Source organism: Crocodylus siamensis, chromosome 1 (assembly GCF_052110815.1).
Source record: "Crocodylus siamensis isolate JL-2025a chromosome 1, ASM5211081v1, whole genome shotgun sequence".
Classification (NCBI taxonomy): Eukaryota; Metazoa; Chordata; order Crocodylia; family Crocodylidae; genus Crocodylus; species Crocodylus siamensis.
The window spans coordinates 322,897,211-322,910,686 of record NC_143395.1 but is presented as its reverse complement, the minus strand read 5'-3'; the positions used below and the strand labels follow the sequence as shown (position 1 = coordinate 322,910,686).

Below are 13,476 nucleotides of genomic sequence, written 5' to 3'. Positions count from 1 at the left end.
AAAAGTTTCTACTTGAAGACAGTCATCCCTGAAGAAGGGCTTTTTGTGCCCAAAAGGTTGTCTAATACCTTTCCTGACTATACATTTGGCCCAACAAAAGATGTTATAAAGCATACCTTGCTTCAGAGCCCTTAGAGCACTGGTTTTCAACCTTTTTTGACTTTAGACACCCATGGGGAGACTCAAGGCACTCCTCAAAATTGGCCATCTATTAAATCTCACTCTCTCTATTTTTTACTGAAAAACAAAAACCACCCCCCCGCCCCAAACCACCCCCAATAAATTAGTTTTTCTATTGAAAAGAGCCCAGAAAGATCACAGCTCTGGATTTTTATTTGAAATCTCTGGGGTTATTTTGTGAATCGTGTTTGTAAACCTAACGATACTAACATTGTGTAGCATCCCATAGCACCATTGTAAGGACCTTGGGGCACCCCAGAACAATATGGCAACCTGGTTGAAAACCCATGCCTTAGAGACGGCGTTTGAAAGCTCATATGACATGAATGCATTAACACGCATTTGCAGCTAGAGGTACAGAGGAGAGCCCATATTAACTGAGTATTTCTGTTAGCAGCAATCAGACATAAAATACCTGTACATGGAGAAAAATACATTGCAGAATTTTTTATTGTTTTTTATTTAGGCAATTTTTGCCTTAATCATATCTCAAAGAATTATTGCCCCTGGAATTTACGGCATACCTATACAAATCTGACCTCCTTTAAATGGTTTATTTTATCATATTTTCACTTCTGATATGATAAGTAGCTTCATGGTCAGCCCTTTGTGAAAATCACGGGCAGAGATTTTTAAGACTAATTTTATTTTCCATAAAGGTTCACTGTGTGTTCATACTGTAACCTTTGCAAATAGCTACCGTACTCAAACAACTCGTGGCAGGTAGAAGCAGTTACTCAATTTAAGAGTTTTAAGTTGTAATTTTTTGAAAGCTCTCATGAGCTTTTATAATTTTATAGCACTTTGTGGGGACACCAAAATGCTGTACACCCAAGTATAAATGCAAGTACCTTATAATTTTTTTTATTACAATCCACAGCCCCATACAAGCAAGATTACCAAATTTAACCGTAAAATTTGCCAATTTGGAGCAAGTGAAGACAGGTGTGAGATTACAGCTATAATAAAACTGAAATTGAACACTAAGATCTAAATTTGTAACTGGCAATTGATTTGATTTATAAAACATAGACCACAAAAGGAGATAGATTTAAGTCAGCATCTTCAGTTGGAAACACAGTGGTTTGATGAGTTGTGGTAGGTCAGGGGGAACTGCTGAATTACTGGCTTAGAGCTTGTGCAGTATAACTATAAATTTTTGTCAAGCTTATCTTTGAAGACACCATTTGCAACAAAAAAAAAACTAGTTGGTCCTAGCAGTTGCTACCTATGTTATATAATCTTTGGTAAAATGAACAGAAGAATGTAAAACACGTGGAGTTTCCCCAGGGCAAAAAGTGGCATATTATTTGTGAACATAGCTGAAGCCTGTAAAATACTTAAGGTGTTTAAATACACAGATCAGTAATTAAACTGTTTTTAAGATACTAGAACACTGCATTGCAAAACTCAAATGGTAAATAAGCCTGATAAGGAAATAAAGGAAGGGCAATAAAAATATTGTCTCCAGAGTTCCTTCCAATCTGAGCAGTCTTAATGTCACTGATGAGGAAAACTTGCATAGAATAAGAAAGACACTGAACTTAATTAATAAAGGCTACTTAGTTTTATAAGAAAAAATCCCAAAGTGGCCATGGCACCTTTTGTTTTCCATGGATTGACTGATAAACAATTTCAAAGCAAAAGTCTAGAGACTTTTTGTTTGAAATATTGTATGGCTCTCAGACTTCGGGAAAGAGGGCTGACATTTGGCAAGGCGATAGACTTTGTGTCAGGAATGTTCCTTTTGTCATGCATATAAAAAAAATGCCTAAATAGAGCCATATGATAAGCTTTTTAGAAATGGAATTTCTGAAGCCAGTGACTATCAGTCTTGTGTTAAGGACACAAGAAGTGAAACAGGTCATCACATGAAAATACATACTTAAAAGGGAAGAGAGTTGCAAAAATAAATGAATAAATGCACAGGAATGGTTTTGGTTGTAACCAAGTATTTAAAATGTGCTTTAAAGTAATTTGAGATGTAAATGTAGCTGGAAAGAGAAAGTAGATCCATAATGAGAAGGGGAAAATAAAGAATGCAAAACAAAGGAGAAGTAAACTACCACTAGCTAGAAATGAAAATGTTTACTACTGCAAAGCAGAAAACCTTTGGGTACATAACGGCAAGGAATGTATGGGCAAGGGGTATTTTCTTGTAAAAATTTGGTGGTTTTTTGTGGTTTGAGAAAGATGCCTAGTGGGTTTTTTTCTTTCTTTCTTGTTTGTTATGTAATCATTTCAAATGGGCAAATCTATTTATACTGATTTCAAAGGTACCTAGTTTTCAGTCAGGATTATTTTTCTGACCTTTAATTAACAAGTAAGAATGTTCTAAAACCACTCTTTCTGATTTGTGTTTTGTACAGTGCCTAACACAATGGCATTCCCAAGTACATGACTATGCAAGGCCCCAAGATACTAGTCTAATACCAGTAATAATTAAAGCAATAACAGAATTGCCTTTCGAAAGATCAATTGCTGTGCATTTTTAGAAAGCTTTGAGATCTCTTAAAGAAAGTCCACAGCAGCATAGGTGAAATATCACAAAGGAACAAATTAAATTATTGGTGGTTTGGGGAAATTATTATGCTTTACCACAAAAATCTTCCTTTTATTTAAAAAAAAAATGGAAGGAAGGAAGGGCATATTAAGGACAGCATTCATTCTAAGCAGGTATAAGTCTTTTTTTTTTTTTTCCTTTTATATTTTTATTGCAGATAATATCTGAACTCTCTGGGCACTTTTAAATTTCAGGGCCTGATTCTCATTTATGCAAAATAAGAGCAGATTAAATTATTAATACGTTACATATAAACTCAGTTTGTATCCTCAAAAGTGATGCCAGGTGGCCTGGGCATAAATAAGAATCAGGTCCCCAGTGTTTATTTAATCCTTGGGTTTTGTACATCATTATATTTGAACTGATTTGCAGGACCTAGTATACAGAAAGCTAAATGTTTTAAATGCTTTAAAAGTAACTTTAGTCACAGGAGCATGCTATTTATTTCATTTCTCCAGAGGAATAGTGGAATTTCCTTTCTTTGAACATCCCAAGCTAAACATTTCTGACACCATAGCACAGTGTCAATTGGAAATTCACATTTCATATAATAACAGACCATTTTAATTTCATGAGCTAAGGAATTGGCTTCCACTCATAAATTGCACTAAGAAAGCAATATTTTCAGAAATGGCACAATGCATCAAAAGATAACTCTATTGAATTAAATAAGAGGCTTTCATTACCTTTAACACTGTGTTTTCATATTATAAAAGCATTAATTAAACCCTTCACTGCATTCTTCCATTCACTGGAGCATTTGCTGTGTTTGACAAGAAATGTTGTCCAAGAAAACATGTGACATCCAAACATTCCCATTAAAGTACACTTACTCAAGCAGAAAGGAGTGTGGGAGATGGAAGGGGGTGGATTTGCTACACCTGGGAAAATATATAGGCAGAAAAAAACTTGACAAAAACATCAACTTTCTCCCCTTTCTCCTCTGCTCAGCCATTCTGCCTAATGGAGTACTGTTGGGCTCTCAAAATATATAGTCTTCTTATTTAAGATTTTGGTAGAGAGAAAGCAATGACAGCTAATTACTGGCCCTGTTACCAGCTATATTGCTCAGGACATTTCAAATTCAAACAAAGATCAGGCAACTGTCTTCAACTTGTTTCATCTACTTGCATTTGCAGAGAGGGGATCCTCCAGTTGGGAATCACCTTAACATTAGAAGAGATTCATCCTTTGAAATACAGTTCACCCAAATGGCACTGCAAAGGAAAAGTGCTCAGTATTGCAGGAGATACAGGATAGGGGTCAAGCTATACATACTAATACAAAGTATTCCCAAGTGCAGACTCTAGAATCTGGAAAGTGGTACAGGAGGAGAGAGAATCATTTGTATATCATTTCAGTTTAGCATGAACTCATCAGATAAACAAGAAATGATACATTTCAGGAAAAAAATATGTATATTAAATTAATGCAAACCAATGGTTTATTTCCATTTGTAAATCTACAATGTCCTCTTCTTTATTATTCCAGGAGAACATTTGCGAATCTGCCCTCAGGAATATACATGCTGCACATCAGAAATGGAGGACAAGTTGAGCCAGCAGAGTAAACTGGAATTTGAAAACTTGGTGGAAGAGACAAGTCACTTTGTGCGCACGACCTTTGTGTCCCGGCACAAGAAGTTTGATGGTAGGTGTGATTATAATTTGCATACTCTTGGGAAGTTATTTCAAGTCTGTTTCAGTGTGAGTGTCATTCTCATGCACTCCAAAGCTCAACATAGGAGTCTACTGTCCAAAATATATATCAGTTTTGTTTCCTTTACAATTTGATATAACATCTGCAGTTGTCACCTTAGCTAAACATAACGATTAACTTTGCAGCTGGTGCCTCTTATTAGCTCTTATGATTGCATACACAGTAACACTGAGAAGCACACAGTCAAGTACCTGCAAGTTTGGCTAATGTAAAAAAAAAAAAAGGAAAAAAGGAAAGAAAAGGTTAATCCTGCATAGGATGGTGTATAATTTTTTGCTTCTATTTTTTAGGCTTTCAATTGTACTTATTGTTGCAAGATGAACTGTAATTTTTATTTTTTCTTACAGTAAAGCTCTGTTTGTAGCCTGTAGCCTAGCTTTCTCCATTGTAGCCTAGCTTTCTCCATATGCCAGTGTTTTCCATGTGAAGTACAGTTGTCTCTCAGAAGGGTTTCCTTTTCTTCACCACTTGAGGGCCAGTGGGCACTGTCCAGTGTAGTCTACTCAGTTTCTCCTTGGTGCGCTCATTTAGAAGCTATTACCTTGCTCCCAGCCCTGTTTTCTCCTTAGTTGTCCCCCAGAATCAATTGATGTATATCTAATAGCACACCCCTCCCCAAAAAAGAGGTGGGAGAGCTAACTATTCTCCATGGGTGTTAAGCCCAAGTTAACCCTTTGTGTCAAATATGCCTGTTCTTGATCACCCATGTCTTAGTTACGTATGAGAAGGATTCCTCTACAGAATTTTTGTATGGTACTCAAATGCTTTATTTCTGCAAAAATTGAGAATGACAGATTTAAATTATTTTTTCTTTCTGTTCACTGGTGTGATTTCTCCTTCCTACAGCATAAGATGGTTTGGGAAAGGGATTAGACGTTTTCTCTAACAACTCATTTTCCTTAGAAATGAATATAAAGTGTTTTTTTTCCTCCCCCTGCTGAAAATGTATGGCACTAGTTGTTAAATAAACCTTTCTCATTATACATTGGAGGATAGCAAATATTAAAATGACTTCTTGTTCATTCTTGTTCACTCTCAGATTTATGTATGTGTTCAAATGAAATATAGATACATTTTGAATGACTGAATGATCTACTTATTCCTAAAAGTGAAAAATGTTCACCTTGCTTGTAACACAATGTGATATAGACCCAGAGGCTGCATCCAGATGAGTGTGGCCATGTGGTATGTGCCAAGACCCATCTATACCCTGCAACCTGGCTAGCTGGCATATGCTCTTGCAGGCTGTATCTACAGCATTGCACCCCTAGAGTTAGGAAGGTCACACTGCTGGGGTTGGGAGGTAGAGTTGGCTTGGTGCCAGTACCTGCTTTACCTTCACCTTCCCCCAGGCAGTAGAGTTCAGGGGCTGAAAAATTCATCTACACAGAAAAAGAGGGTGATGGAGGAGATACTGCATTCTGGGATGCTGGAGGATTGCAACTTGGGTGGCTCATCTATGGGGAGTGGACACATTTTAATGGAATCTGAGGTGCCCTGAAGTGCTGTAACTTTAAGCTCCCTAAAGTATTATTCAAACAAGTTTCTAGGGGTACACTGATAGAGATTTTGAGGGGCCAATACCGATAGCCAATTTTTAAGGAGGCATATTTGCTGTTACCGATCCGATTTTTCTAATACAGCTTTGTGCAGCTGGTAAGCCTGTTGTGGTGGAAAGGGAGGTGGGAAGAAAGGGGACATGAGGGTGACCAAAGAAGTGGAGTAGGAGCAGACTGCCCAGCCAGTGTCCCTCCAGATCTGCTTGGGGTGGGGCAGGAAGGCTGCAGCTGCAGGCTGGAGTTGCGGCTGCACTGGACTCTTCTCGGTGGGGGCTGGGTTCAGGGCAGGCAGCAGTGGTACTGGGAGGTGGGGATATGCTGCCGTGCTGTGCACCTTGCTGCCTATGTGCTACACTGCAGCTGCATGCACACACAGGGATGTATTGGCCAAATCATCAGCCTCACTGGGCTGACTTCTAATACAGCCAATTTTCTTTATATTAGTGCTAATCCAATATTGGAGCAATGTATCAGGGTACCTCTACCAGTTTTAGGTGTTAATGTGGACAATCCAGGAGTTAAGCTCCAGGAGCCACCTAAAATTAATATGCTATAAGGCCTTTACAGGGATGTGTAGCCATCTGCTCTTGGTGTGGTGCAGATGGAAAATAATTGAAGGGGGTTGGTTCTAAATGAATTCTGAGTTGGCTTAGGGACAATGAGGGCTAACTTACTTCCTCTCGCCAGAGAAGAATGTTGAATGCATATGCTGTGTAGGGGAATAGGAGCCAGGAGCTGGGAAGATGTACATTAGTTTTTTTATTCTGCTTTAGGAAGCCAGGGGTTGGCAAGGTTCTAAGTCAAAACTCTAGAGTGGAGTTTAGAGAGAGAGAAAAAAATGTGTATCTAAGACTAATACTGTTTTTTTTTTGAATCTCATTAAAATTCTTAGTTACATCTTAAGTGAATTTGAGTCATTCTGTGAGAGTTGGAGTAAAGCTGTAATGAGATCTGAGAAAGGGTAATGTGAAATCTTGCCTAAACCTATCCCAACCAACCAGTTAGTTCAAAAAAAATATCATCCACAAAAATGCTCATCTCTCACTCCTTCTGAGTGCAGACATTCACCACATTTGGTCTGTGGTCATAGGGATCCTGATTTTCTTTGATTTTAAAAAATCCCCAATTTTCAGATTTAAAAAGGTAACCCAAAATCTACACTATTCTGTGATTAAAATGCAATGTTATACTAATATATTAGCAGTGTTTCATTTTAATCATGGAAAAATGTGGATTTGGGGTAAATTTTTTTAAATCCAAAAACTGGGGAATTTTTTTTTTAGTCAGAGAAAACAGGATCCCTGATGATCACACAGCTTGCTTTAAGCCACATTATTCTAAAGTGGCATGTGCAGACATTTGCCAGTTTTGGGAGCCACACTGAGAACTTGGTACAAGTAACTGGGAGTATGGGGAGGAGTCAGTAAAGTTGGGAGGGTTGGCAAGATTGGTGGTGGGTCAGGGTGGGGGGGCTAAAATTGCCTGTTCAGGTTTGGGGGCATAGGAAGAGCACAGCCCCAGGGCTGGGGTGAGCAGTGACTTTTCCTGACCCCAGAGCTGCATGCTGAAAGTGTGCAGACATTCAATGGACAGGATTAACCTGTTCTTGATCTAAATTAATTCACCTTTTTCAGGTGAACAAACTTACATAGATTTCATAGACACTAGGCCTGGAGGGGACCTCGGAAGATCATCAAGTCCAGCCCCCTGCCCCAGGGGCAGGAAGTCAGCTGGCGTCATAGGATTCCAGCAAGATAAGCATCCAAATTACTCTTGAAGGTGTTCAGTGTAGGTGCTTGAACCACCTCCAGTGACAGGCTATTCCAGACCTTGGGAGCTTGGACAGTAAAGAAATTCTTCCTTATGTCCAGCCTGAAACGGTATTGCAACCTTATAACCGTTGGACCTAGTCATCCCTTGGGGCTCTCTGGTGCACAAATGTTCCCCCAGAAACTGGTGGTCACCCCTGATAAACTTATAGGTGGCCATCAGGTCATGCCTGAGCCTGCGCTTTTACAGGCTAAAGAGCCCCATGGCTCTTAGCCTGTCATTGTAAGGTCTGTTTTTCTGACCTCTGATCATGTGCGTGGCTCTTCTCTGGACTCTCGCAAGCTTCTCCACATCCTTTTTGAATTGTGGAGCCCAAAATTGGATGCAGTACTCCAGCTGCAGCCTCACCAAGGCCGAGTACAAGGGGAGAATGACGTCCTTGGATTTGCTTGAGAAGCATGTATGGATGCAAGCCAGCGTTTTGATCGCTTTTCTAGCTGCAGCATCGCACTGCAGGCTCATGTTCATCTTGTGGTCAATGATAACCCCCAAGTCTCTTTCTTCTGTAGTGCTATCCAATGTAGCACTGCCAAGCCTATAAGGATGATGCAGGTTTTTCCATCCAAAGTGGAGAACCTTGCATTTTTTTGTGTTAAACACCATCAGGTTCTCATCTGCCCATTTGCTGAGCCTGTCCAGGTCAGCCTCGATCACCTGCCTGTCTTCAGGTGTGGATGTTTTGTGCCAAAGTTTGTTGTCATCAGTGAACTTGGCCAGTCCACTTCTGACTTCAATGTCCACATCATTAATGAAAATGCTGAATAATATGGGTCCAAAGACAGAGCCTTGGGGGACCCCACTGATCACAGGGCACCATGATGATTGACTTCTGTCAATTACTACCCTCTGGGTCCAACCACATAGCCAATTTCCCAGCCATGGGATCATGGTGGACCCAAGGCCACAACTGACCAGTTTTGCCAAGAGGTGATCATGGGATACCAGATCGAAGGCTTTTTTGAAGTCAAGATATATGACATCAATCTCTTCTCCCTTGTCCAGGTAACAGGTCATCTGGTTGTAGAAGGAAATGAGATTGGTCAAGCAAGACCTATCCGCAACAAACCCGTGCTGGCTATCCCTCAAGATGTTGGTGTTGGCCGGTCCATTAAGGATGGCCTCTTTAATAAACATTTCTAAGAGCTTCCCCAGGATACAAGTCAGGCTGATGGGCCTATAGTTAGTTGGATCCACTTTCCTCCCCTTCTTGAAAATAGGCACCACATTGGCCTTCTTCCAGTCTTTGGGCACTATGCCAGAGCACCAGGAGTTTTCAAACATTTGTGCCAGAGGCTAGGCTATAATGCTAGCCAGCTCCTTGAGTACCCTGGGGTGTAGATTGTCAGGGCCAGCTGACTCGAAGGTATCCAGCCTCCCAAGGTGTTCCTTCACCAGGTCAGCATTTATGGAGGGCAGGGGATCACCCTCACCCGGACCTCTCTGTCCTGTAGTGGGCATAGGCATCCCATGGGACTGATGGAAGACCAATGCAATGTACCCATTTAATAGGTTGGCTTTTTCCTGGGCATCAGTTGTCAGTTGTCCCATCTGGTTCAGCAGGGGTCCAGTGTTGCCCTTGCTTTTCCTCTGGCTCCCCACATATCTGAAAAAGGACTTTTTATTGTTCTTGATGCTCAAAGCTAGTTGGAGTTCAGTTGCAGCCTTGGCTTTCCTGGTTTGCTCCCTGCAGGACAAGTGCAAAATATTCCTCCTTGGAGGAGAATCCCATCCTCCATCCTTTGTAGGCCTTTTTTTTTTAGCCTGAGGAGGTCTGCTAGATCCCTGGAGAGCCAGGGAGGCTGCTGTGTCTTCTTGCTGCCTTTCCTCCGAGATGGAATAGAATTAGCTTGTGCATTGAGGATCGCTCCCTTGAGGAGCAATCACACATCCTGGACACCCCACCCCATCTTCAAAAAAGGGAGGAAGAGGGACCCAGGAAACTATAGGCCAGTTAGTCTTACCTCGATCCTAGGCAAGCTGTTTGAGAAAATTATGCTGGCACACATCCAGGAGGGGCCAGCAGGGGACTGCATGCTTAGGGGCAACCAACATGGGTTCATCAGTGGCAGGTCCTGTCAGACCAACCTGGTGGCCTTATACGATCAGATCACCAGATCATTAGATGCAGGGGTAGCAGTGGACATAGTCTTCCTGGACTTCCGGAAGGCTTTCGACACTGTCTCTCACCCCGTTCTCATTAAGAAACTGGGGGATTGTGGTGTCAACACCCACACAGTCAATTGGGTCGCCAACTGGCTGGAGGGCCGCACCCAGAGGGTGGTAGTGGATGGGTCCTTCTCAACATGGAAGGACGTGGGCAGTGGGGTTCCACAGGGCTCGGTCCTCGGGCCCGCGCTGTTCAACATCTTCATCAGCAATTTGGACAAGGGGGTAAAAAGCACCGTGTTCAAATTTGCTGATGACACTAAGATGTGGAAGGATGTGGGCACACTAGAAGGAAGCATCAGGGTACAATCAGACCTAGACAGGTTACAAGGGTGGGCGGATGTGACTAGGATGGGATTCAACACAGACAAGTACAAGGTGATGCACCGGGGGAGGAACAACTGGCACCATACCTACAGGTTAGGGAACTCCCCTCTTGTCAGCACGGAGGCGGAAAAGGATCTTGGAGTCATCATTGACTCCAAGATGAACATGGGCTGGCAGTGTGGGGAGGCAGTCAGGAAGGCCAATCATACCTTGTCATTCATCCACAGATGCATCTCGAGCAGGTCCAAAGAGGTGATCCTCCCCCTCTATGCAGCACTGGTCAGGCTGCAGTTGGAGTACTGCGTCCAGTTCTGGGCGCCACACTTCAAGAGGGATGTGGACAGCATGGAGAGGGTCCAGAGGAGGGCCACTTGCATGATCGGGGGCAGCAGGGCAGGCCTTATGAGGAGAGGCTACGGGACCTAAACCTGTTCAGCCTCCACAAGAGAAGGCTGAGGGGGGATCTAGTGGCCTGTTATAAAGTAGTCAGGGGGGATCAGCAGGCATTGGGCGAGTCACTATTCCCCCGTGCACTGCCAGGAGTGCCCAGGAATAACAGTCACAAGCTAGCAGAGAGCAGGTTTAGGTTAGATATCAGGAGGCGCTACTTCACGTTCAGGGGAGCTAGGATCTGGAACCACCTTCCAAGAGAAGTGGTTCTGGCTCCTACCCTGGGGGGTTTTAAGAGGAGGTTGGATGAACATCTTGATGGGTTCGTTTGACCCCAGTACTATTTCCTGCCATGGCAGGGGGTCAGACTAGGTGATCTACTCAGGTCCCTTCCGACCCTAGAAACTATGAAACTATGGGGTCGTGGTCCCTTAGGGCCTCATTTTCAAGTGTCCTGAACTTGTCAAAGTCAGCTTTCCTGAAGTCAAGGACTTCCGTGTTGCTGACTGACTTGCCAGCTTTACGGCAGATGGTGAAGGTGATCAGCTTGTGGTTGCTGTCACCCAGCTTCCCATTGATCACTAGGTCGCTGATTAGGTCATCCCCAGTAGCCAGTACAAGGTTGAGCAGTGCTGTACGTCTCATTGGCTTGTAGACTTCTTGAGTCAGGTAGAGGTCATCCAGGCATGATAGGAAGTTTTGTGACCACTTGGATTTTGCTGAGTGATCCTCCCACGATATGTCCTGATAATTGAAGTCACCCATGACAACCATGGTCCTGGAGCATGAGGCCTCAGCCAGTTCCCAGGCGAACTCCTGGTCAAGCTGTTGGATCAGGCCCACTATTTTTGGCCTGATGTAAACCCCCCAAACATCTGCACAGATGGCATTGTGTTTTCACTGTTAACCCTGGCATGTGACAATAGGAAGAAGACTGTGTAACCTTGGTGAGGGCTAAGGGATTCTTTCCACATCCCCCAGCAGAATAGATAATGTTGCTGTGAATTTCCATTCTCCTTGAACACTTGTTGATATAATTAAGGGTGTGTAGCGGGAGTGTGCCGATGGGCTATTGTGATGCCCCTTAGTGGCTACTTCACTACTGCCCAGCTCCTGCTTCTGCCTCTCAGGGTCTCATCCTGCTTGCTCACCTGCCAAGCCTTGATGTTAGAGGGTAATGAGGGGAGACTACCCTCAAAGGAAAGTGAGTGTAGGGTGCCCACTCTCTCTTTTTCTACTCACTGTCTCAAACTGTACTTGCCTTAAGAGCTAAATTTGTGGCCCCCTTTCACCCATACAGCCATGCCTCATAGATAGTACAAGTTATCATTCAAGTGCAGTGCCATAGCAATGAAATCTGGTCCCTGGAGCAATGCCTGCAGTGGCAGCCTGCCTTCACACCACACATCCCCCCAGAAATGCTTGCCCAGGAGTGCATGCAGCAGCAGGTACCACCCTCACCTAATCACCACAGCCCTGCAAATGAGCCACTCACAGCTCTGTCCCATGCCCCACTCTGGTCTGTTGGTGCTCCTTTGCCTTAGTGCTCAGGGCAGTCACCTTGTTTGCCTTCCTCCCCCTCCGCCCCCTCACTATGGGCAGTGTTCAAGTAGGGCCTCTCACCTCTGTGCACTATTTGGTCCTCTGGCCACAAAAGCTTTGTTGGGGCTTCAGCCTTCCTGGTTTTGGCTCCTTTTCTCTGGCTGGGTCCCCCAAACCAAGGCCCACTCTTCTGGAGTCCAGCTTCTTGGCCTCAGCCCTAGTTCCTACCCCTCTCAAAGCTCAGGCCAGCTCGCTTTCAGGTTTTAACCTTCCTGCCTTTGGCCTGACTGTATTTTGAGCCTAGCCCTGAAAGGGCCCAAAACACTTTCATGCCTCTCAGGTACCACTGTGGCTTGTACCCTGGCAAGCTCAAGTTCTCACGTGTGCCCCTGGCACCCTCCATGGCCTCCAGACCTTCACCAGAAGCAGCACCCAGCCCTCTGGTTTAAAGCTTAAGTAAAAAAATACAAGCATGCTGGCTGTAACTAAAATCATCCTCACACTGGGTTAAATTTCCCTGTAAGCTATAAGCCCTTTAACTTACAGTTCCTAGGGCAGCTCCAATGCCAGTCAGACCCTCTCCAGCAGCTATCTTGCTCAGGAGCTCTTTTCCCTGTTGCCAGCAGGCCCAGACTACCCTCCGGTAGAAGGCAAGCCTATTTATTCCCTGAGCCATGCCCTTCCTGGCCAGTCTGGGCTACTAGCTTGCCTGAGCACAGGGGCTGCTTGTTATACCCTGCCTAGCCAGCTGCCTTTGCTCAGGCAACACAAATCTTTCCCTTATAAAACCCCAAAACCAACTTCCTTTAAAAGGCCTTTGCTGGCTCTGTTGTCTTTGTAGCCCTCTCCCAGTAACAGGGTATAGCAGTTGATTCCTGGAGCTTCTACTGGGAAGGTACATTCAGGTAACTGAAGGGCTGCATGGTGGGTCTGAATGATTATACAATATTTTGCTTTGTAAACTGTACATTATTTATGTGATGTGGAGCTGTTTTTGCAAAGTGCACCTTCAGGCTTCTGTTGTGCTTTAAGGGGTTTTAAAAGTTTCATATTCCTGGAACATGTGCTGTGCTCAAACATGAGCTTGTAACCAGAACTGAAAATGTTAAATCCTCAGCAGCCACTGCAGGATTTAACTCCCCTTCCACTCTTTTTGTGGAAGGGAAGCCGCTATAGTTATTGGGATTTGGCAAATTATGC

The 13,476-nt window shown here is 43.5% G+C and overlaps 1 protein-coding gene across 2 annotated transcripts in view; it reads left to right on the top strand.

The window, feature by feature from the left end:
- Positions 1–13,476, top strand: part of GPC6 (glypican 6) — a 1,293,633-nt gene that overhangs the window by 397,312 nt on the left and 882,845 nt on the right. For both annotated transcript variants that reach the window (XM_090023608.1, XM_090023618.1), the window contains exon 2: positions 4,235–4,393. In XM_090023608.1, coding sequence (XP_089879734.1) covers positions 4,235–4,393 — 159 coding nt within the window. The remainder of the gene's footprint in view (positions 1–4,234; positions 4,394–13,476) is intronic.